Source organism: Tympanuchus pallidicinctus, unplaced genomic scaffold (genome assembly GCF_026119805.1).
Source record: "Tympanuchus pallidicinctus isolate F22 unplaced genomic scaffold, pur_lepc_1.0 scaffold8, whole genome shotgun sequence".
NCBI classification, from domain to species: domain Eukaryota; kingdom Metazoa; phylum Chordata; class Aves; order Galliformes; family Phasianidae; genus Tympanuchus; species Tympanuchus pallidicinctus.
The window spans coordinates 24,344,568-24,370,646 of NW_026294802.1; the positions used below are offsets into that span (position 1 = coordinate 24,344,568).

The 26,079-nt window shown below is 34.8% G+C and overlaps 1 protein-coding gene across 4 annotated transcripts in view; it reads right to left on the reverse strand.

Moving 5' to 3' along the window:
* PTPRQ (protein tyrosine phosphatase receptor type Q) overlaps positions 1–26,079 on the reverse strand; it is a 122,293-nt gene that overhangs the window by 80,974 nt on the left and 15,240 nt on the right. For all 4 annotated transcript variants that reach the window (XM_052669064.1, XM_052669065.1, XM_052669066.1 and 1 more), the window contains exons 13-27: positions 25,191–25,341; positions 24,777–24,883; positions 24,225–24,322; positions 21,704–21,866; positions 20,174–20,434; positions 17,369–17,529; positions 16,304–16,415; positions 15,239–15,465; positions 12,429–12,498; positions 10,718–10,917; positions 9,052–9,301; positions 7,482–7,610; positions 6,494–6,640; positions 4,668–4,840; positions 1,418–1,628 (exon numbers count right to left, since the gene is read on the reverse strand). In XM_052669064.1, the coding sequence (XP_052525024.1) occupies positions 1,418–1,628; positions 4,668–4,840; positions 6,494–6,640; positions 7,482–7,610; positions 9,052–9,301; positions 10,718–10,917; positions 12,429–12,498; positions 15,239–15,465; positions 16,304–16,415; positions 17,369–17,529; positions 20,174–20,434; positions 21,704–21,866; positions 24,225–24,322; positions 24,777–24,883; positions 25,191–25,341 (2,460 nt within the window). The remainder of the gene's footprint in view (positions 1–1,417; positions 1,629–4,667; positions 4,841–6,493; positions 6,641–7,481; positions 7,611–9,051; positions 9,302–10,717; positions 10,918–12,428; positions 12,499–15,238; positions 15,466–16,303; positions 16,416–17,368; positions 17,530–20,173; positions 20,435–21,703; positions 21,867–24,224; positions 24,323–24,776; positions 24,884–25,190; positions 25,342–26,079) is intronic.

Sequence of the window (26,079 nt, forward strand, 5' to 3'; positions counted from 1 at the left end):
ACTAAAACCAAACTAAAACTGACAACTATCTCAAAATAAAAATAAAATTTAAAATAAAGAGGAATCTAGGAACTAAGAAAAAGCATACTTGTAGAGAGTCTATTTTTCCCCGTGATTACAGAACTGTAGCTCCTATGTTGTTGAGGTTTCTGATTATTTTGTTGTTGTTGTTGTTTTTAGGGTTTTTTTTGTTTCTCTTCCCTCCCAACAGCTGTATTTGAAATGGCTCCCATCACATATCACTTCATGATGGTATTTTCAGCAGAAGAGTCAGAGCGGAATGAAGAAATCACGCACATGCCCACAAAAAGTTTTTGCTGCACATCTGTGCATCAGTCCAAAGTCAGCAGCAGCCCAACTGTTCTAGCCAAAATCCTCTATTATAAAGGAGCCACTATGACATTGCAACACGAAAAGGTTTGGGTACTTTACACATCTAAGTATCAGGCCCAATGATCAGCATCTAAATACCAGCAAGCACTGTTGAAAACTTGGCTGTCAACAACTTTACTATAACAACTATTATAATAATTGTGCACTATATTACAACAGATGATGTTTGAATTTAATTTTTCATCATCATAGACATTTTAGCAACTCACTAATTGAAGCTGAATGAGGCAGTAAAAAGAAAAGTCACTTTTAAAGCACTGTATGTTTTCTCTGTATGACAGAGAAGACCCCTTAGGATTACTATAGTAAAGGTCCACTCAACATTACAGAATTTAATGGATTAAATTCTGGTCTTAAACACTGGTGTAGGCAGAGGAATCCAGTGATTTCAATAGCTCTTTTAAAAAACCGACTTTCTGTCTACTGCTTAAAATTCTCATTGTAAAAATTCAGAGTGGTATTTTAAGACCTCGCCTGTCAGCAGAAGACTGCTTAATGATTTGTTAATATTCATACTTAGCAAAGAGACACTGTTCCATTGATAATACAGAACAAGTGTACACACTAATGACATCACCATGTCATGGGGTCATCTCCACCTGTTTGTAACCCATATAGTCAAGTTGTAACTTTCTGACCTATTTACCTTCACTGACATTTGAAAACCTATTAGTCAAAAGGCTTAGAGAAATCAAGGTCTCTGAAGGGCTTGCAGATATGTTAATCCCTGACAATCACACCTGCTTTGGCAACTGTAATAACTGATTGTCTATGCAGCTTGGCTGATGGCTTTCGGGTGCTCCTTTCACTAGGAAGAAGGTCAGCTGGGTGACAAGGGGCTAGTTCCTGCCTGTGTGGCATTCCCATTTGCTTCAGGAGGTTATTTGGTAGTAAAAAAATCCAACTCCAGCAAATGACCCATTCATAATTTGCCTGAGCCATGTGCTAAAGTTTGCAGTTGGGACAGTGATGGTGGTCCTCTGGAGCAAAGGAACAAGTAGAAAAATATCTTGAAATATCTTACCCAAAGTAGAATGTAATTCTGCAGGTCCATTTATAGCAGGCAAATGATCATCAGACGCACTTGTAAATATCACTGGGGAAGCTGTCTGAATACTAGAAAACATTTCACCTGAACCTTCATATAATTCATTGGCTGTTTCTATTGAATTCCAGGTGGGAGAAGGTTCAATGTTTTCATTTATCATGTATGGTTCCAAAGAATCAATCAAATACTAAAAATTAGAAAAATAAAGTCACAATCTTTGTCATTCTTATATTCCTTATTGCAATTTATACATACAGCATATAAATTGTGTATTGCGACCATTACAATGATATTCATGTGATATATAACTAACTTTGCAAAACAGTATTTTTTACAAGAAAACTCAGGTGCTCGTATCCTACAGCTTGCTCATTTTAAAAATAAATGAACAGCACATGCATTTTAAAAATTTCTTAAAATTTCTTAAAATGTGGATTTTAAAGTTTCAAATTTAATGTTACTATCCTTGTAGCTCTATCGAAAAGACACATTTGAGCTTGGAAGACTCCATTTGTACTAAGCATTTTCCAGCAGGATAGGAGGTGCTGACAAGAAGAGGGCTTCAGATGCCCCCACTAGGCCCTGAGGAAGAAGAACAACAGGTTGATCAGACTGATGAAAGAGAAAAAAGTTATCTGTGTGACCTCTGAGTAAAGAATAGATGAGAAGTGGGAGAAAAACCGAGGCTAATAAAATAAGATGAGTTTTAAAAAGGGGAGTAAATATGTGGAATAGAAGAATGAAAGGGAGGCAAGTGATGTAAAGGTCAATAAGACAGCAGGGTCAGGCAAAAGACAAATTTGAAAAGGGATGCAAGTAGACTTAAAGGGAGAAATTACTACAGTGAGTGGTACAAGGAAAGCTGAAGAGAGAGAGGCTAAAGAATAAGCGTAAAATGGTGTTTAAACACTAGATCGTTTTGGCCTTTCAGAATGTGGGACCAAATCCAGGACTGCAGTGTATCTAAATTGTCATCCGTGAACGCTCCCCACTCACACATATGGACAACTTCACTGCTAGAAAGAGATATTTTTGTAGCGATGCAATTAATACACAGTAGCCCTCTCCTTATAGACCTCAGGTGGAGAGAGGAGACGAAGCCTTTTTTATCAATAGCCTTTTTTATTTTTATCAACTACATAGACGGTGAGATTGAATGTACCCTCAGCAAGTCTGTAGATGACACCAAACTGAGTGGTGCATTTGACACCATAGAAGGAAGGGATGCCATAAAGAGGGACCTGGACAGCTTGAATAGTGGGCCCATGTGAGCCCAATGAGGTTTAATAAAGCCAAGTACAAGTACAGACTGAGAGAAATACTCATCGAGAGGAGCTGTGCCAAGAAGAACTTGGTGTTCTTAGTTGATGAAACGCTGGGCATGAGGCCAGAAATATCCTGGGCTGCAGCAAAAGAGGGATGACCAGCAGGGAGCGGGAGGTGATTGTCCCCCTCTACTCTGCCCCTGTGAGGCCCCATCTGAAGTACTTATGTCCAGGCCTGGAGCCCCCAGCACAAGGAAGATGTAGAGCTGTCAGAGCAGGTGCAGAGGATGGGCAAGAAGATAACCAAAGGGCTGGAGCACCTCTCTTATAAATGAAGTTTAAGAGAGCTGGCCTTGTTTAACTTGGAGAAGAGGAGGCTCTGGGGAGGCTTCATTGTGGCATTCCTTGAAGAGAGTTTATAAGCAGGAGTGAGGCTGACTGTTTACATGGTCTAATAGTCCTAAGACAAGGAAGAATGACTTTTAACTGAAAGGGCAAAAATTCAAGTTAGGAAGAAATTCTTTACTTGGAGGGTGGTGAAGCGCTGGAAGAGATTGTGCAGAGAACCTGTGGATGCTCAATTCCTAGAGGGGTTGAAAGCCAGGCTGGATATGGCCCTGGGCAGCCTGATCAGCAAGGGAGTTGGAACAGATGATCTTTAAGGTTCCTTCCAATCTAAGCCATTCTGTGATTCTTTTTTACTATTTTAACTAGGTTAGATTAACCACAGCCAGATATTCAGCATTAATCTAACCAAAGTACGAACAGGTAAAAGACATATATGCCTCATTTTCACCAACCTCTTACATTAAAACAGTACTCACCTGAAAATAACTTCTGTCTCTGAGGCTTTAAACAGTGTTATGATTTGTTTTGTTCTTTAATTAGAAAATTAAATTCAATAAGCTTTAGAAAGCATCATTGATTCTAAATTAAAAATTCACAAATTAGGAAATCCCAGCATTAGCTTATGTCTCTGTAGATAATTTTTCATCTTTTCTGTATATACTATGATATAATCTTTAATTATAGGGTTACATAATTTCACTTTTCAAGGACCTTAGTCTGGCTTAATGAATGAATCCTTATCCTCATCTTTCTCCCCAGCTCCTTTATAAACATTTGGCTCCAGGGCTCTATTTAATCTATAACATGCAACTTAAAAGAAAACTCCTTCAGTGAACTCTGTATCAAAAACAAAGATTCTGTGTCAGAAGACAAGCAGTTTCTAAAAAAGGAATTATGCAAAGTTTTGACAGCTATGCTCAATATTAAGATCTTTTTAAAAAGCCTTAACTTAGAAAGAACTTTCTTGAGCTGCTAAGTATCTACAGTTCTGTGCAGCATGCTCAAAATGGCCTACGTATGCAGAGCACATCAGTGGCCAAAATACAAAAGCTAGAGAAGTTGTCACTGTAGTTCCACAAAGGATTTTTTGTATGTCATGTGTAGATATCCTTACATCCATAGCATGGAGTTTAGTATGCAGTCTCAGACACTTAAATACAAGGGTGCAGATGGTGCCCTGAAAGGAAAGCACTTGAACAGCTCTAGGAAACTTACACTGTACTCCTCCATAGGATTCACATCCACATCTGGAAGTTTTCCTGAGTGGCTATTTACTGATCTAGGCACCTATACTCTTCTTTAGGTATGCTAAGAACTGTTATACTAAAAAGAAAATAATATCATCAGTTGGCTATGGAGTTATTACTTCAGTAGCCACAAAATTCAGGATCTGGATTTCTCCAGAGTTCTTTATGATTTTCATGTAGTACAGATAGCATCCTTTCAAACCGCTTTCAAACAGCCAGAAAAAGAGGGTGGCATGGGGAAGCTGGCATTTAAAAACATTAATAACTCATCTGAGGCAGCTAATTTCACATACTATACCTACTGAACAAGGCAGAGAACCAGATTTAATCTAGCAAAGAAATCTGTATTTAAAAGAAGCTAAATACCTTATTTTTTCCAGTGAGAATTATGTTTTCCAGTGTAACTTCTTTTTCTTGCACATGGACTTTAACTCTGTACTGGGTAATGATTCCATTTGGTTGTTGTGGCTTTCTCCAAACAATTTTTATGTATGTAGCTTCCACTTCTGCTAGATGTAAATCTGATACAGCACCTGGGACTAAGTGTTCAAGAAGAAAATTGATTTAATTACAAATACCCAATGACTAGTTTTTTTCAACACTGTAAGCAAAGTACAATATGCATTTAAAAAAATTTCACGTTCTTATCCTCTGAGTTGCACCTACATAGGTAGAAAGTTACTTTACGTGTTTGTTTCAGCAAACAAGTTACATTTCTAAAAATATTCTCACTGTTTTTTCCCACATATATGACATATATATTACTATGGTCAAATGATATAAATTAGGATAGTTCTACTTAAGCTAATGCACTGCTATTAGGCCTTATTTCTAGGTATGGACTCTCAAGTACATTGAAAATGAAAACTTAATTTCTGATTCATCAGTGTCATACAAGAATGAAATAAAAAGCTGAGAGAAAATACACTGAATGTGATACATCTTGTTCATTTCAGTTTTACGGTGAATTTCAATTCAAATCCTCCTTTAACTACGCACTAATAATGATACTGTACTGTGCATAGGACTGTCAGAGATCAGAATAGTTTTTTTTTTCAAAATTATTATATTCAGATTTGGTATGAAAAAATTGTTTCTTACAAATATACTGCAGAAAAAGACAAGTCTGAAATTCCTTGCATAATGAAAGCTGGCACGTATGATGTTAAAATTAGAGATTCCATGTCATTTAAAACAAAATCAAAAAGGATTTGGCTTCTGACTGAGTTTAGACAGAAGACAAAAATGGCTCTGTTGAGGTGGGTCATCTCAGGAAACTGCCTCTGAGATCTCACAAAATCAGATAGTGTTGGAAAAAATAGGAACTATAAGGAACTATCTCAATCGCTGGTTTTGGCAAAGCTTGCTATTAAGGTGTAACAGCAGGAGGAACCTTAATAGCAAACTTTGCCAAAACCAACAATTGAGACTTTTCTAAGTTTGTGCTCTGTAACACAAAAATAATAAAAATAACAATGTTGAAACTGCCTATCCATGACATAGTAATTCCCGTTTTTTTTCTGGTTGAACTCTTACCTGCGGACCAGTAATTCTGCACAATCTCACATACATATAAAAATAAAATTACGTTTCTACCGAGCAAAAGACTGGCCCCTGAGGAGGAAGCTACTGGGAGCCCAAACTTCCAGATCATAGCATAAGAGAGACTCTGAAGCAGAACTAATAAGCACTTTGCCCCAGGACAAAATCTCAGTGTTTCCCTCAGAGATACGGTCTCTTGTAAAGGTGGCTCTCTTAGATACTGCTGAGAGACACTGGATTTGGAGAAAATCAGTCGAATGAGATTTCAGGGTTGAACAAAGTGGTCATAGTGAAGTCCCGCAATGTTATTTCCCTACCACTTGCTGCCATCTAACGTCTAAAAGGGGGACGTGCAACAATCACCGTATCTAAAGTACTACTTTTGCTCAGGCAGAAGCTACTTTTCTTTCACAGCCTCTGAAGGCTTCTATAAGCAAATAAATTTAATGACTGTCTATGAACTCCAAAATAAAGTTGGAAAAATAAATCAACTCCATAGATTTCCAGCTCGTTTCTCTCACTAGTTTATTAGACTTCTCTTTCAACACCTTCATTCCTTCTGTTGCAAGGAAACTAAATGTCTTTGAAGGAAAAATCGGTACCAGTTACTATGGACAGCCTATTTACTTTATTTCTGTATGCTTACTTACCATCTGCAGGAGTGAAAACTGTGAGGTTTGTCTTTGGTCCCACACCAGCACTCGTCTCTGCACTGACATACACATCATACATTGTAAATGGCACAAGGTTATGAAATACGAACTTATGATCTTTTGTGCTGTTACCCAGAATATGTCCTGGAATGAGAATGAAGAGATGGTAGCTCAAAAATTAAACAGTTCATCATTAATTTATACTGAATAGATCTACTTTTAAGGAAGATGAAATGCCAAATTTGTTTCTGAAAAGTATAAGGCATTTCCTTACTGGAAATAATACTAAGTGGCTTTAAAAATTAAAAAAAAAAAAAAAAAAAAAAAACACAAACAAACAAACAAAAAAAAAACACAACAGCAACAAAACAAAGGAATCTAAAATACCATTTCAGGGATATATGGCTTTTAAGAAAAGGAGATTTTTTTATCTATTTCTTTAATTATTGTTGCTGTCCATGAGTTAATTTCTCTTGCTTATCCCATATCACTCCAAAAAAACATTTAGTAGACAGCTTGTTCACGTCTTTAACAGTATGTAGTTATATAGCCCCATAACCTTGTCTTTTTAACCACATCTGAGGCAAAGAATAAATACAAAAACACCAAAAGAGACTGAAACCATGCAGAGATTAAAATCTTCCAAAAATATTTAACAGAAAAAGAGTAAATGTAAGATACAGAATTATTTGAATAGATATGCATTCTAATTTAGCCGTGAGTTTAGCTTTCCATTTTTCAGAAAGAATGAGAGGAGCTAGTTTCCTCTACAGTTAAGAATATCTAACATGAATTTCACTGTGTACTAATCCTTATAATGGGCAGGTTTAAAAGTTATTTAAGAAGTGCTGATCGTTCTAATACTGAAAAGCATACATAGCAGTGCTTTCAAATTTTCTTTCTCCACTGGTGGTGACACTAAGAATGCAAGTATAAGGACAAAAAACCAATCAACTAATCAATCAATCAATCAATTTAGACTTACCAGATGGCCCATACAGCTCAACTCTGTAACTAAATTTCCCCGTTACTATGGTTGGTGGGTCCCACATCACTGAGAAAGACTTTGCAGTAATGTTAATCTTGGCAAAATTTTGTGGTGGATCTTCTGGAACTTAATTTTGGAAAAAGTCTTTGAATATAAAATAATTTATATCTAGAATTCCCAAGAATCGCATACCAGACAATTAAATTGAAATATAAGCATTAAATGACTGAAGAAAACTTACATTGAAAGCACAGCTCATTAAACTGTCTTAATTTTATTCCTTTTTTTTTTTTTTTTAAACATGATTCTTGCATAAGGTATCAAAAGAACTGGTAGTATAAAAACAATACTTAAAACATAAAGGTATCAGGGATTTTATAAAGTTTGATATAGACTTATTACATACAGATTGCATACGGAAGATGCTCAAATACTACTGTGATGCTCAGCAATATAGAGCTCATGTGGAGTAAGATTTTCTTTCTCAAACAGCTTTTTTTTTCTTATAGATTACCTCATATAGCTGATTTCTGAGAGCACCAGTGATATTTTATTATCCAAAACTTCAAAAACAGACACAGGTAAGACTGCAAAAACATTGCACCTCGTATTTTCATGAAACTATTAGTGTCAATTAAAGCAACTAAAGAAGCCAATCCGTTTCTGAAGCATACCTTCCTTTCTGAAGTATACCTTCACAAGTTAGTGATATTACTACTGAAATGGAAAATTCCAAAGACAACTAAACAAATACAAAGACAACTAAAACAGCTGCAATTCTTTTCAACCATATAGAGTTAGAAAAAAAATGATTTCCAAAAATGCATAAGAAAACTTTTTTAAACCGCTCTAGACAGAATTGCCAACTAAGGATGCTTTAATGCTAGCAAAAACATTCAGATAAACAGTGCTAGAAGAGAATTACATTTATTTTCAGTTGAATGGTGCTATAACCGTTTGATGAATGAAAGAGCAGCCCAGCAACATCAAACCGTGTCAGACAAAAGAAGGATGCTCTAGCAAACAAAAAGCCAGATTAACATTCCTCTGGAAACAAGAGTTTTCTAGTATGGCTGTATTAACACAATTGCCCATTTGGCTCTTGGATAAGTTTTGATTTCAATTCTAACTTCTTAGAGAATTTTGAGTAATCCAAAAACCAATTTTTCCAGTGCTTAAAGATTTCTTCAGCACTGACCAGACTTCTGCAATAGCTCCAGACTGAGGAACCATGGGAAAGGAGTTTTCTTTATACTGCTTTTTTTTCTTTTTCCTCTGAAATGCAAGGAAGCTTTACGCTTATTGCTATGTATACAGTATATACGCTCTTTTAATTCTATGACTGACACCCTTTCCGTTCTAGCTTATTTTTAATTTTCATTGCATTATTAATTGAAGTTCTTGAATTATCCTTCATTTTTCACAAAATTAAAGAGAAAAAATGATCTATCCTGATCACGCTTTGATTCCCTTGACTTTTCATTATAGGTAAATCCCTACCTTTCTTTGTTTTTCTATAAATCTGAGAACTTTATTTACTTTTGAAAGTAATATATGAAAATAATACCTGATTCCGGCGTTCGGACAATTGCACTGTCAATGTAGCCTGCTTCAGTGTTAACTGCAGAGACTTCAAAAAGATAGGTGGTATATGCCCTCAGGTTAGTTATAACAAAACTAATTGGCTCATTCCAAACTGAGCTCATTTGACTAGATGCTTCTGTACTTGCTGTAACTGTAGTACTTGAAGGAACTGTGGACTTGCCAAAAGTAGTTGAAGGAGTGGTAGTACTCCACAGAAATGATTCACTGTTATCCTAGTAAGACAAATATGAAACATTATAAACAGAAAGCATACCGACTGTTAATATATGGAGGTTAAAAAAAAGGCAGAAACCCTTTGAAACAAAATCACCTGGATCTGGTTCTATTTTTTTATTTTCAAACTTCAGTATGATTGAAATCAGCTTATCATTTCATTATTTGAAGTGCTAGCACATCTTGTTAGTGACAGTAGTACAGTGTTTGCCCTTATTCAAAAAAATTTTAAACATCATTGAGCAGAAGGAACTTTTTAGTCTCCATTTAGCTATTCCTAGTTTTATAATTCTGATTACTTCTCTACAAAAAAATAAATTATCTCTAAGGAGGTCTTTTTTCAACATATGTATTTTGTATGCCTACATTTATGTGTACGTACATATGCACGGAAAGAGATAGACAGATATATACATATATAGCAGGTACCAGACAGAGGTTTTCTGATCTGTACTGTCAGGAGACAATCCTGAAAAGCTGCTGGGCTTTTCAGTCATTGATGTGTTATGATTCATAGGTGGGATACTCTCTTCTCAGTGCTAAATTAAATCAGCCTGACGTTTACAGCCCTCAAAAATGCTTAACATTATCACAAAAATAAAATCTGAAACCAAATCCCTGATCATTTTTTATTATTTAAAACTGCACTTTTCAGTGTATTACTAAGTCTAGCACCCTGGGAAAAAAACAAACAAACAAACAAACAAAAAAACAAACATTTAGGCAACTTGACATCCTGATAGTCATAACACATGGCTCAGAATAAAGGAAAAAGAACAAAAGTTGAAAAGGAGAATATTCTTCAAGAAACTCTGAAAGTTATACATTGGCTTCAGGTTGAAAACAGAGGGATAGTAAAAATTCTGAAATTATATATTCACTGAAAGTTCCTGAACAACTGTCTACAAAGAATTATTGAATATCACTCTGCTATTTCGTTTTACGTTTCTTTGAAAAGTATTAAACTACTCTTGAAATGTGATATGCAGAATAGAGCACAACTTAAAATATACAAAGCTTTATAAAACTTTACATAAAAATGAAATATTAACAGTACTATATCTCTACAGTGACAGAAACATTTTTTTTACAGTGAATGCTGTAAAATTAAAAATGGAAACTGAAACATCAAATTTATTTACTCCATCCTTTTCTATTAAAAGTATATCAATTAATTGATCCTTTCTTGACATTATTACAGGATTAAACTGAGCTTTTCAAGGTAAAATTCCCTTCTTAATCTACTTCTGACAGAAAATCTTTTCTTCACATTATTATATCCTTCCTCGGACCTAACTCTGTAAACTACTGGGGATTGTTCCAAAAAGCAAGTCTCCAAATGGTCCCAAAATTCAAATTTTATTATATTCTGTAGCTTCAGTCTATTTCTAATTTAAAAGGCTTATAGCACTTACATTACACTCTGGTAACCTCCCAGACAGAAGGTCTTCTACTTTAACCAAGACATCCTTCACTACAATTCCACTTCTTGCATGTTTCACACTAATCTTGAAACTAGTTATCTTTCCATTTGGTTGTCGAGGCAGAAACCAGATCAGATTTACAGCTGTATAATTTAAGGCTTCAACTGTTAGATTCACTACTTTACCTGGAGCTTGAAAACAAAACAAACAAAAGCAGTGAGACATACTTTTCTTCTCATTAAATACATATTTCAGAATCAAATCTACCATGATTTAAAATGATGTCCGTTATCATTTAGTACTACAGTACCCAAAGAACCTATCACATTTCAAATATTTGTGCTCTCCTATATTCAGTGATCTTAAATGGAAAATAACCATTTCAGTTAGACCAGTTCAAAAAAGCCCTTGTATGTTGAAAACCATACTGTCCACATAACTATCCACTCTAGTTAACTTTTTCTAGATAACTTTATTGTTTTAAACTGAACTTCATTTTGATCAAGTCGTTGGCATCTCTTTAATCATCACAGCAATAGCTTAAAAGAAGAAGAATACCATCAGAGTGACATACAACTCTCCCCTCCAATTTCAACAGGTCTTCCAGTTACATTAATAATAAGGGTTTTACCTTTAATACAATGTGAACAGAAAGTATCAAAAAGTAAAAAAGCTGAAGTTCTTCTATGGGAAAATGCTAGTATTGTCCTCTGTCAACTACGAGTAAACAAAACCCACTGAAGTCTGGTTCTCTGTGAGCAATTTGTTACAAAAATAGTGAAGAATAATGATTTGCGTAGCACCTCCAAGTTAGTTACCTACACCTTCTCGTATCTGGTTTTACAATTCATTGTTATCTCAGAAATCTCATGCAGAATATCTTCCTGCCTTTAACTGATATTATGTTTGACATTATGGTTTGTCCTGCTACAGAAATCAGCCTAGAGTCCCAGACACAGAGGGACAATCACCACAATGGCAACACAAATTCTATATTTTAGTTACACTTGTTCACCTCCACAGAACTGGCCTGGTGCCAGCGCTTCAGTCAAGGTTCAACTGCTCCTGAAGTGGAAAAGCTTGGAAAAGCAAGGCTAAAAATAGTAAATTTGTAAAAATTATGGAAATACAGCATAAAAATATATATTTTTTTTAATTTTCAAATTCATCAAGTCGTATTTTCATATCAGTTGTGCCTTTTTTCACCTCTTTTTCTTTACACTTAAGAAGTAAAAACTTAGTAGAACATATTCTGTGCTATCTAGAGAAGGTACTTCGACTTAGGCAATGAACAAATACAGCCTGACACAAGGAGGCAATTCAAGAACCGATCCAAGTACTTCCAGTTTCCTAGTACTGCTGCAGGCACTAGCTGATGGGTGTAATTCGTAGACAGGTCTGCTCTCCTCTGACACTACTTTCAGCCTACCTAGAAACTTGTATCAAAAAACACCAAGAGAAACAGAGTTTTCATATGAGAAACTCCACATGTGCACACCCTACATCCTGTTACTAGCAAATAGGACAAAGAGCACCATTTCCCACTGAGTGGAAAATGCAGAAACAATTGGGATTTTCTTATAAATGTATCAGAATTCGTACAAATTAAATATTTGTACAAATATAAAATATGAATCAGCATCAGGGGTGCTATATTTGAGCAAATAAGAGCACCTCTAATCAGCAGGTTCATTAAAATTACCACTTTCTGCAGTCTGGAAAAGAAAAGGAGCACTAAATACTCCAACACCAGCACTGTTCTCAGCAGCAACCTAAAGAAAAAAAGAAATCAAATTAGAGAACCTATAGGATGTACAAGCAGTGTGCATATCTTAAGGAGAAGCAGATATTCACCTACCAGCTTTTAAATCATAAACGTACAAATGAACAAAACAGATATGGTAGAAAGAATCCAGAAAACTGAGTGATACATTGAAAGTCTGCCTATTTGAGATTTGCAGTTTTAAGAAAAAGTCCAGGGTAATATGACAAAAGCATACAAATTTTTGCATGGTGGAGGGGTCAACTATACACACTGATTGACTTTCAAGATAAAATAAATGCTTGTGAAATGTGCCATTAGCTTCTAGAAATCTCTAGGTGATCATGCCACAGGGTGACATTATAGCAAAAAGTTTGGAAGCAAGTGAAAAAAAAAAACAAAAAACCAAAAATACCAAAGTTACTTTGTGGATAACAAAAGTTCACACAGTTCAAGTAGTTGCAATTCAAATTTGGAAGGAGTATTAATGCCTGTGCTTTGAAGCACAGAGTTGGTACTAATTATTTGAAGTTTAGGAAAAAGGTTCTTTGACTGAATATTTTTACAAATTTATCAGTGATCAGGTGCCCAAAATGTTGCAAACATACAAACAATTCTCAAATATGTAGCGATAGCAAATAATCTCTTTTAAGTACTGTTTCTCTACGAATGTTTCTTCATTAAATGTCTAGAAACAAAATCAAGACTGGGCTGTCAGAAATAGATTGGAATATTCAAAGTTGATAAGATGCTATTTTGAACTGTACTGTTGTGGTACGTACCAGAAGGAATTTAGCAAGAACAAGCTAGGTAAAAACAATAACAAATTTTCATCCATGCAAAAATGAAGAGCTTGTAAATGACACAACAAACTCCTCCCCAGAAAAACACTCACTGCTTCCTTCCCAAAAAATCCAAAAAATAACAGCAAAGAAATAAATTACTCAGGACAAGGAAAATATTTAATATTTCTTTTTGGCCACACATTTCCATCTCAGTGAGAGTGCTAGTGGGTCAGCTACAGGGGCAGCCCACCAAAGCAGCAGATAGGCTAACAGCCCTCCACTTGCCAACAGACTTTTAGTCACTCATGCCGAAAGCCATGAGGTCCCTGCTAGCCCAGTGTATCTGGGTCTAAAGTCACTTTCATGAGTCAAATTCAGCTCTAAGATCAATGGCTAAAACATCAGTAATGAGAAGAAAAGCCTGCCAAATATATCAGCCAAAGGCAAATCACTGCGAAGTAAAACACGATTTAAATGTCCTACAGCTGTCCCAAGGAAGAGCAAAAAAGACAATCTGCAAAACCTTCAAAAGTGAATCTCACACAAATAAACTGAACTATCTTAATATCTTTATCTACCTGAACAGATTAACGAGCTTAGTCTAAATAATAATACTTTTTTTTTTTCCTCTAATAGGAGCTGATTATTTAATTTCTTCTTCAACAAATGATTGCAGGCAGATCAAAGGCTAAACATTTCTGCTTTTCACCAGCAAGGTCATCACTGCAAGATTCACAGCAAGCAATTTCCCCACAGTAGCAAGCCCTAATTAGATTTCTACTTTCTTACATATGCACATCATCATTACAAAGGATTACTGCACAGCTCTACTCCTTGACTGCCAAATCTAATATTTTTCCATGGTATCAATTCACATTACATGGAATGAAACAAACTAAGCATATTATTTCATTTTATTCTTGACACTAAAAAGAAGTGCCTATCCAAGGTTCTTGTGAAAGTGTCAGAGAACTTCATGGCAAATGTTGCCAAGAGAACAATAATGCATTTCTGTCCATTTGAAGTTATTTACACTTGAAAAGTTCATAGATGGATCAGGAGTGCCTAATCCAAATTGTGCATATAGAACTCATGAAAATACATCTGCTGACTTTGACAGTAGGTACCTCCTGTAAATATCAAAGAAATAAAATCTATGGAAAGGACAATGAATGGTACAACTTTTTTATTTAGGAAACGATAACAGGTAAAACATTCGGGCTTGGGGAAACTAGGCTAAGATGTTTACAGGCCACACACAAACACAAGGGAAAATACAAAGACGATTAAATAAAAAGGAAATTTTTCATCAAGTATGTAGCTGTGTGTACCTGTATCCTTCTGTTCAGTGAGTGGAGTTGTTGGCACTACCCCATCACAAGTACATAGTTGGGGTGAGAATGTGTCATAGGAGTGTATTTGCAATATAGAAAGAAGCCTGCTTTTCATCTCAGTACTAGGAAAACAGTTATTGATCAGAAAGTGAGCAAGATTTTAGATGACAACAGTTGAAAATTCAGGACAGAAAATTCTTTCTTCAAATAATTCAGTTTAAAATCCAATAAAGAATTACACGTCTATATGCTTTTATGGATTTGGTTGAGGTGATTTAGAAATCTGCGTGTAATATCCAAAGCGCACCAGTGATTTGAAAGACTAAATCTCAGTGAAGATGAAGTGTACAGATATTTTTTAAAATTCTAACCTGTGCTCTGTGCTCTCCACCACATATTATATGTCAGTAAGAATATTAATAGAAGATACTATGTTTTAGAACAGTTGTTGTTGGAAATTATTTTAAGTATATGTAAAAGCCACTAAAGTAAATAAATACCTGCTACATGCATTTTGTTACACAGCAGAAGTTATTAACAATGTGCATCAGAAATCAGTGCACTTAACATAGTTTCATACAATGCACAACAAGGGAGAGTTCAAGCTAAACAGTATTCATAAAGCTTTTACCTTAATTTCGTAAGTTGTTCCAGGGTTAAGATTGGTAAGAAGAACCTCCAGACTATCTGGCTTTGTTGTGACCTGTGTATAAGCTGTTTGCATCCACGGGCAGACCTCTTTATATTTAACAATGTAGGACAGAATTCTCCCATTTGGATGCTGTGGTGTATTCCACGACAACAGAATTCCAGCAGAGCCAACTCTTTCACCTGCAAGTAATGCAGGGGGACCAGGATCTAAAAATAAATAAATAAGTAATATGTCAAAAAACGGTCTTTAATTAAGTTTCCAAATGATAGAGACATCCTCATAGTTACTGTAAATAAAAAAAAATCATCTGCCAGCAAAAATAAGAAAAAATACAGAAGACCAAATGTACAGTTTAATAAGCTTTGTTTATTTGTTTGTTTTCCATTCAGTTGTTTGTTTGTTTCTGGCTACAATACCGTTACAAAAAAAGATTAAATGAAATTTTGAACTTCAGGAACATTCTTTTTTATGAATGCAAAATATGTAACATCACAGCAAACAAAACAGCATAATGCCAACTTAATATTTCAGATATTCTAGCATGCTTAATTTAAGTTCCTTTCATTAAATAAAATAAATTACACTCATAAAATATGTCTGATATGGCTATGTTTTTCTGAAACATCTCAGAAGACTGCTGTTCCATGCATGGATATTATTTTACAACTAAAAACTTTTCAGAAGTTTATCAGTTGCTTTCCTTTGTGTTTTCAGGGTTTTGTTGTTGTTGTTGTTGTCGTTGTTGCTTTTCTCTCTCTCTCTCTCTCTCTCTTTTTTAAATTTTAAATAGCCAAGCTAATGGATGAATACCACCACTACTCACAATGAGGGTTTATTCTGAAAAATCTAATAAATTCTCATGCTCTCGTAGAACACCTCTGATTCAGTATATATTATTTTACATTTAAAGAAGATTAAAAATTCTGATGACTGTTTAAAAATATTTATCACTTTGCCTGTAGTACTATGTATAATAGTATATACAAAAAAGAAATCATTGTTAAAAAAAAAGAAATAAAACATAAGCAGTCATTTTTAACTTACTTGTGACATTTGTTGTCACTGTTCTACCAGCAGGTGAACTGTATGTGGAAGAAGAAACTGTAGAAACTGTAACGTTGTATGTTGTTCCAGGTGTAGTGTTATAAAAGTCAGCCTAAAATATGACATCGGATTGTTAGCAAGAATCATGAAAATGAATGCCCCATCCCCCATAACTCAAAACAAGAACAACAATAGAAGCCCCAACCCTGTAATTTTAAGCACTGCAGTACTGAGAGTAATTACCAAAAAGGCTGGTAAATGAGCTTTTAGAAATATAGCAGCATTTGCAACAGTAAGAAGAGCAGTTCATACTTGCTAGCTACAGCACAGCATTTTATCTTATTTAGCTACCCTCCATACTATTAATTTTATCACAGAATCACTTATCAGTGTATCTATACAGGTGTTTCTGCAACATCCTCATTATTCAAGCATATATTTAGCATTATAAAATCACCTCTTGAAAGAATAAACACAAAGCAAGTCTTGAAAAGCTTCCAACGTTCTGATGGTTAAGTAAACCCATCATTTGAAATAAGCATAATTAAAAACTTTTAAACAGTCATTAATACAAAATACCTGTATCTGTGTAGTTCCAATAAAAAACAAAAGCAAACCAACCAGAACAGCCATTACTTCTGTTAATATTCTTATATTTTCCAGACTGTAGAAGCAAAAAGTCCTCCTATTTCTTTTTGATGCCTCAGCAGCGAAATGTTGCCTGCATTAATGATTTAAGCACGGATCTTCCTGGCAAGTACACAATTAATGAGTCTGTATTACTCAACAGCTCTGCCCTTCCTTTGTTAAACTATTCATGAACCTTGGATGACTGACTGTATCCTTGTAGCAGACTTGAAAAAAATAAAAAAAAAAAAGAGAGAGATTCGCTAACTGTTTTAAGGTACCAAACTCTGGATGCTGAAATGTGCTTTCAGTAATTTTCTATGAATACCTCTCTGGTCACATCTGCATAAAATAGCTAAGGAAGCAACCTTGCATTCTTCATCAGTACGCTGCACAAGGAAAAGCTGGCTGTGCAAGTCCTGTAATAAAAGCACATACTTGATACTCTCTAACTCCAAGATCTAAGATAACAACAGATCCATGGTCAGGAATAAGATCCACACGAAATCTGTCTACATGTCCATATGGTAGTCTCCAATACAGGGAAAAAGAATCTGATGAAACATTGAAGAATTTAAGTCCTTCTGGTTTTGCAGGTTCTAAAAGAGAAACGTGAAATATAAAATGTTAAACTAAATACATCCTTGCCAAATATATAAGTAGTTACAACTGACTATAAAAGCACTCAGGAACAGCTTACTCACTCCAAAAAGGATAATTGCTAATTAGCCCATATGCAACAGCATTTTACAGTACAGTTGCTGCAGTACTTCTGAGATATGGTTGATAATCTCTGAACTATGCTGTGTAGATATTGTGGAGATATACTCAGGTATCTCAGTCCACTGTTTGGTTAAGCAAGAATTTCAGCACAGTCTCAGTGCTTCTGCTGTACTCAAAGTTAGCACTACTGCTGTACCAAGTAATGCTACTACAGATTTTCTGTTCTGTTGCTTGTTACAAAGTAGTTAATCCTTTTTAAATAGTTTTCATATATCTGAAATCCAAGTAATTCCAGGAAATCTAATTAGTTAAGTCTCCTATTTTTTTATTTTGGACTCCTTTCATTAAAGCCATGTTTTCACATGTTCCTGAAATGTCATCTCACTTTCTTATTTTTCTGCCCTTTCAGGCACTTTTAAATCTGTATCATTCACTCAAGTCCTACCAATGAATCATACTGTAGCTTCATCAGTAGCTCATTAAAACATTACATATCTTTAATATTGTATTACTGATCCACATGCACATAGCCATAGTGCAGATAGCTAACAACAGTTCCTGTGCATACCTGACACAGCAAGCCCCATCAGAGATGCTCTGTCACATGCCAGATATGCCACTACCTTGCACTGTCCTCTGACTCCCTTACTAACTTGTTTCTTCCGAATTCGAACTAAGTCTTCTGAGCTGTTATACAGTAATAATGTCCTTTTCAGTTTAAATATCACATCACTTTTATTCTGAAAGAGTTCCACTCATTTTTATTTACTATAAATCTATTTAGATTATGTATCCTTCCTTAACTCTTTTCCCTGCAGTTTCAAACAGATCACTACAGCTCTGCTACCAAATATTCTACCTAAAGTGTTCATGCATCCAAATGTCAACACTAGGTTTTTATACTCAGTATTTATTTCTTGTATATATGATTGGGTTTTTGTATTACTTTTAATTTATTTTAATACTAACAGGAAAAAAAAATCGATGTAGAGAATTGCAAGCGTAACCGAGAGCACATCTTCTTCCTTTTATTAGACTTATTTAAATTATAAGTCCTAGTGTTACCATTAGTACTACTATTTCCAGACACTATGCTTGTAAAGGTCTCTTATACAAACCCATGATTAAAATCTGAGTTATCATAGTACTTAAATCCGTCTGCCTCAGTTGCATTATTTCTGAATCAGCAGCAGAAGACAGCCTGGAAGATTCCTCATGGAAAGAGAAATGTAGTGCCATGAAGCTAATAATAGTCCTACTATTACCCTATGATTGAGAACTACCTCTTCCACTGACACTGAGAAAAGTTTCACTTCTACCCTCTTGCAGTTTTAACCATGCCACCAATGCAGTTCACTTGAGCCTCAGAGCACCTGCTCTTCCACTGTACTCCTGTTTCATGTACGTGTTAACATTCACTTCTTACCAGCAGTGGCCAGTATACTTGTGTAAAGTATACAGCCAGCATATCTGTGTGAAGCATAAAACAGCTTCCTGCTCATTTCACTGACATAATTCACTGCAATTGAGAAGATACATCACGGAGCATGGCGTGCAAAATGCAACACGATAGTTTTTCCCAAAATTAACCATCATAAACCACTTATAAGGCTCAGCATTGTGATGTAATCTCGACACATTTAAGCAAAAGCAATCACAGATGGATCAACCAAACTTACTTAAATCTTCTCTGAATTAGAAAAAAATATTAGTAATGACTAGGTATTACAGTATTGTGGTCATGGATCAACTTATAAAAGATGTGCAAGATTTTTCTTCATAGTTTTTCTCTCAAGACAACTACTTCAAAGTAAACATAAGGATTTCCACCTCCATGTCACTGCATTTTAAAGACTCTTCAAACTCTTGCTTCAAAACCCCTGACTACAGCTAAAGCACACGATCCCTAAAGCACACATGCAAATGTGTGTCATTACGTGTCTCATGACATGTCAATGAGAACCTTCAATACTTCTCAGGTCTCCCTCTGTCACTGTCACAGGTAAAACTTCCAAAAGTGATATAGGAAAGTAGTAATAGAAATTCTGGAGCACCTTTTTGCCTTTCAAATTTCAGCTGTATTTTACATTATTATATTACATTAAAATGCAGGCAAATGTCAAGATTGAGATTTTACCCCATAATGTTTTAAGAACAAATCCAATAAGAAACAGTCTTTGAATGGAACATTTTACATTCTAAAGCCTTAACTCTGCAAACATTAAAGGTTAAGTTCAGATAGTGCATAACCCTTTGCAGGATTAAGACCTGCAAAATAACAAAGACACTAAACATGGCCAAAAGGCATGCTACACATATAAATAATATTATTTCTGGTAGAGACCACTAGATTTAAGTTGCGTACATTACAGATAATGCATGTCCACAACCACAGCAAACTGTTACATGTAACATCTCTTGAAATTCCCATGTTATTCAACCAGTGATACACACAAGGCTAAATGGTTATTGAGAGCTACCATTTGCCTGCAAGTAGAAAAAATAGAAAACCGTACAGACCTGCTACAATTTCAATGAAAGCGGGAGCTCCTTCAACATTGCCTTGCAGTCTTCGCAGTGTGAAATTATAAATACCCCCAGCAGTCAGATTTGTAACACTGAAGTTAGATACTGCTCCTAGAATCATGAACTTGCTCATAAAGGTGCTGTTTGACAAAGATGCTTTGTAAGATGTGAAGTTAGTCTTGGTTGGATTCCACATTAAAGTTGCAGAGGAAGTATTTACCATTTTCAATGCCAAATTGCAGATCCCAGCTGGTTCTATAGTAAAGTAACTCAGATTAATAAAGACAATTTTAATACGTATTTCTTGTAAAAAATGTAACAAAAATATCAGCATTTGAAAATAAATGGTTTTTATTTAAATGATTTTTGGGTTCAGAGATTAATGAAATATTAATGCACATTTTAGAAGTACGTTTGTATAGATATCTAGTAAGTAGTTCCATCATATTACCCAGAATAAAACTTGACAGTGTCACTCTACTGTGCACTATGTAATTTATGGAAGAGAATTCCAGACTTATCTAATCTTCTACTAGAACAATAGCATTGAGCAATCAGAGTGAAAAGGAAGTCTTTGAGGTGATTTTATTCAATTAAACATTTTCTGAAATGCTTCATAAGACATATGATTTTAGAAAATTGTTCATTTTAGAAAGGGAAACAAAAAGTGCATAATCACAGTGATGAATCCTTTATTCCTCTTGGAATATCCAGAATTCTAAAAATGTAGATATTTATTCATAAATAACATCTCCATTAATACGCAATGTACACTTTCTGTTAGAAAATTAATGTTTGCAGTCCTCCAAAAAAACATGAATGTTGTAATTATTTATAAATTTCTTTAATAAAAAAAAAAAAAAAAAGCATTATTCCACTAAAGGCTGCATTATTCAATATGAAATGTCATTAAAATTATGAGAGTAATTTCTCCATATTCTGGTTATATACTGCACTCATGCCCAGCAGTCATGAAAATATTTGCCTGAAAGGAAGTACTTTCAGGACCAAGATGATAATTATTTTCTTTTATTTTCCAGTGACAAAATTCTGAAGATCTAGTTCATTTTTTTCAGAGATTCATTCATCTTTGTCAAACTAACTGCAAAGCCTTCTAGCAGAGCCTTCCTTCATCAAGGAATTAGAGACCCAACAAGCCACAGAAAACTCTTCAAAGTGGGGAAGACTAAGATATGTACATATATAAAACCAAGAGTTGATTTATATTTTGATTACACTTATCTACTCTATCAACTTTGTCAGGCTTGTGCTGGAGCTGGAAGAATTTTGAGAGTCCAGTTTTTTATTCAAATGATTACCTACAACTATGTTTAGACTCCTTGATTTCATCAAGGATCCTGTTTAAGCAACTATGACAAGAGGAAGCAAAATTTTCCCCCTAAAGTTAAACTTTATTTTGAACACTCTGATCCTTTTGCACTACTTGCATGCAATGATTTAAATGCCTCTGTATCCATGTTTACTTTTATTCAAAAGTATACAAATCACAAGGTGCTTCCTTACTTGTGATGACATTTTTCTCCACAGTCACAGAGGAATCCCAGCCTTTAATTGTCCTTAACTGAAATGTATATTCCATCCCGGGGGCCAGATTTTTCACTACAGCTTTGCTATCATAGACAGTTCTGGTAAATGGCTTTTCATTATTCATTAGACAATATGAAAGCTACGGAAAAAGAGTAATTACTTAAATCCAATATGATTAAGTTTATGTAATTCTACTTACATATTTATACTTACAATATTATATAAGAAATTATATTATATATTATGTATCAACTGTATTATAAAAGGAGTTATAAGTAAAAATATATATTATTAGGCTGATGTGTTAATAGAATAATGTAATGTAATAACAGTTGATGATAGTTTCTTATGTCATACGTTACTGCACTTCATAAAATTTATGTTCAAAGATTCTACCTGTTTATATACAAACTTTTATAATATTCCCCACATTTTAGAGACAAAATAAGGAATAGAGCTGAAGTTTTATGTTCCACAAGGCTGATCCACTACTTACTCTAATATTTCTTAATAGTGATGCAAGCATTTTTAATCTTTTAAAAATACATGGAGGAGGCGAAGCCTTTACTCTTGGAGGGAAGGATAATAGATTGTACTCTGACTACTCAATCACACAGCTGTACCAATAAGCTGTGCAGTTAACTACAAGATAGAAAGAAGGAATGAAAAAAAGAAAGAGCCCTAAGGAATCAGCCACTCAACTGAGCTCACTAGGATACCTTGAAAACTCACTGCTTTGAGCCATTGAAGAGAATAAAAGTGCTGCAGATACCAGTTTTAATTTGGCCCCTTATTTCCTAGAGGCTGTGAGAATTCCTTTTGACCGCCAAGACAACTCCTGAGGTGAAGGAATAAATTCCTGTGATAGTCCTTTCTGTGGAAACAGAACACTGCTGCGGACTATTTCTCATCTGCACTGGTGAAAACCAAGATGCACAGTGTGTCTGCCCTTCAGAGGAGGGCTCTAGACAAACATTCTCAGCACGCATATCTGTAGGGGTTTCTTGGTAGTGGCAGTACTGTTAGATGAAGATGGTTTGCAGCTGTTTTATGTCAGTGTGTTCTGTCTGCTCACCAATTATTTCCTCCAGGAGTGGAGGGGTCATACAGGTGATCTGAAAGAATTTAGAGTCAGCTGCTGTGGATCTGGGAAGGAATAGTGCAGTTCCCTTAGGCATCTACTTATTGCATCTACTTATTGTGCTGACACAAGACCTTTCAATGCATACTAAATCTTGGAGACTGTCATCAATTCATTAGAATTACAGCACTGCAAAATGCTAGAAGCAAAGCTATAGATTAAAAATTTACATCTAGCATAAACAAGTTAGGAAAGTTTCTTTTGTGTACTCTTTTTTTTATGTATATTCCATAGAAAGTTGTGAGCTGGGACAATTAATTTTAAATGGTTAGTAAAATGATCCCTTTTATGCAGGTGCACTTCACTAAGCAACCAGTCTACTGAAGCCTTTCCTATTAAAGATTTATAGACAACCTCATTTATTCTGATAAAGCACTGTCTAATACGGCTGCTTACTGTATGAGATACCAATAGCAAGCAATAGTACAGTGCCATAAAGATCAGTATTACAGATGACAATTATTTTCCATGGGATGATAAAACCTGACCACATACAAAACTGTGTCAGAGCTGCTTCAGAACACGAACAAGAGAATCAAATTAAATTTTGAAATTTGTAAAAATACTCCAAACTACATTCAGCAAATGGTGCTGGTGTAGGTTAACTGTCTGGCTTTATTCATTCAGATCGAAGCAGCTGCACACTAATGAAGAGAGAAGAACTGCTAAGAAACAATGCTTAACAATACTGAAACTTCAGTGGTGTGGGGAGCAGAATTGGATACTTTAATATTGGAGTATAAACTACGTAAAACAATTAGAGCAAGGTACTTGGTTTCATGGTTTTTCTACGTAATGAAGAATATCCTAGCCAGTAAGTTACAGTACAGGATGACACCTCGAAATCATCATCAATTCAAATGACAAGTTTACTACTAAACAGTTTATTACTGAAGAGTTGACCGTATGACCGTGTTTATACAGTGACTTCAAAAGGCAAAGGATAATCCAAGATAGGCTGCAAAAGACAGGATACAAAAGAGACTGGTTGAATGTCTCAGAGAAACATGATACACAAACCAAGTGTTTAGATGTCACAGAGAATTGTTTCTGACCAGAGAACTGGAAGAAAAGGATTCTATATTTCAAGCTAAGTGTTGCAAAGGACATGCTTCAAAATGCTAATGATGACAAGCCAGTCTGTAATACTAACCACAGAATATTAGAACCTGACCATCTCTAGAAACAATATTTCCCTCCCGTAATTACATGGTTTGTAACAACAAATAATTATTGTTGTAGATACGTGTTATTATACATATGTTTGTATGTATTTATCTTATTATACATGAAAGATAATAATTTCATTGAGAAATTTATAAGATTGCATTGTTTTTCTTCCCACTCTTATCTCACCTGAAACTTATCAAATCCTCCTCTTGGTAGTTTCCAAGACAAATATACTGTATTTTCTTCCTGCCCAAGCACCTGCAAGTCTGATGGTGGATCAGGACCTGAGGTAAGAGTACGAGAGCATGCAAAATTTAATAGCAAAATATTTTATACTGAATTGAAGGAAATACTGCTGTAATTCATTACTTTATAATTCAACGTGGTTACAGATTTCATATTGTGCAGAAGAGAAATGGGGAAAACTCACTTATCTCCACATATTAGCAACAGAATAAGAAATATAAGCAGTGTTTGTAAGTTTTTGTAGGAACATTCCATTCCTAACAGCATGCTGATTCAATTGTCAACATAATTCCATTAACTTCATAGGAAATTTATTTGTATTGAAAAATCTTCATTTGATAACTTTTAAGAATGTTAAACTTGAAAAGAAAGACACACATACATTAATCTAGTCACTTATTTAATTGATTTAAATAAATTCATGCATTGATTTAATAAAAACTATGTTTTTTAGAGAAAACATTAAAACATAAAAATGAATTGTGAACCTACAGGTGTTAACCTTGAGAATGGTGGGGTGACTTCTTTTTAGTCCACTGGTTGTCACAATACTAATCAAGAAATCAGTGCCTGGCAGAAGTCCCTCAAGTTTGTACATTCTACAAACGTCAAAGAGATTGTTTTCTTTAGGATTTTAAAATACATGCATCTTAATACTTCTAACTACTTACAACTTATGGATATTATTTCTTTATATGACACTAGATGTCGCTTATTATAAAATAGAATTCTTAAGTGTTCTTTTTTCACACAGGTACAGTAGTATTTATCAAATGAATCATCAAATATATATCACATGTAAGTAATACTGCAGACTACTTATTATACATATAGTATGAAATATCTGATTTCAGTTCATGTTAGTTCTTTTTTAAATAGCTGAAGATTTAAATGTAATCCTCATACCTTACACCAGAAGATAGCATGTTCTCTTTGTTGAAGATCTTGCTTTTTATTGAAAGGACATATCCATCAAATTTACTTTGGGCTGGTGGCCAGGCAACAGTTATTGATTCAGAGTCTCTGCTATAGTTCAGATACTTAACTGCACTTGGTACTGTGTGACAACAAGAAGCAATGTTACTTTTAAAATATATCTTAAACACAGTATTCTATGACAGGACTTTTTTCAACCAAATGTGATAAAAGCTCCAGAAAAATGTTTATGTCCTTGTTTTTCTCAATGAGAGACAGATAATACCACTGCAGTAACAAGTGTAGGGGCTTTTATTACCCACCAGACCCAAAACAATTGCTCTGTAATTCTATTTAATGTAGTTCTGACATCACTGATGTGTAGTTCCTCAAACATTTACAGTTTCTAAGGAAATATCAACATAAGACCTAACTTGCTTGGCTGAGACCAAAATTCCTGCTAGTAAAATATCTTGTTTTCAATGGCAGCTAAAAGCAGATGTCTACATAAAACAAGACCTACATGTAGTGATAAACTTCCAGGTTATTTCCTAGTGTGCAGCCCATGGATTTCTTGAGCCAAACTACAATCATCACCCAAAATATCCTGTGGGCAGGAGTTCTGCACCTTATCTACAAATTTTATAAACAACTATCTCCTTTTGCTTGTCTCCTGCTTGTTCTTTTCTGTTTCAAGTCCTCAGTTCTTGCAAAAAGAATATCTATGCATTTTTTCTTACTTACTCCATAATTACTTCCCCATGACTTACCCTCTCAGAAAAATTTTTCAGACATCTACCACTGTTTCTATGTCAGCTTTAGTTGATGGTTCCTTGAAAGCAAAATATTAAATATCTTTGACCATGCTTGCTGCCCACTG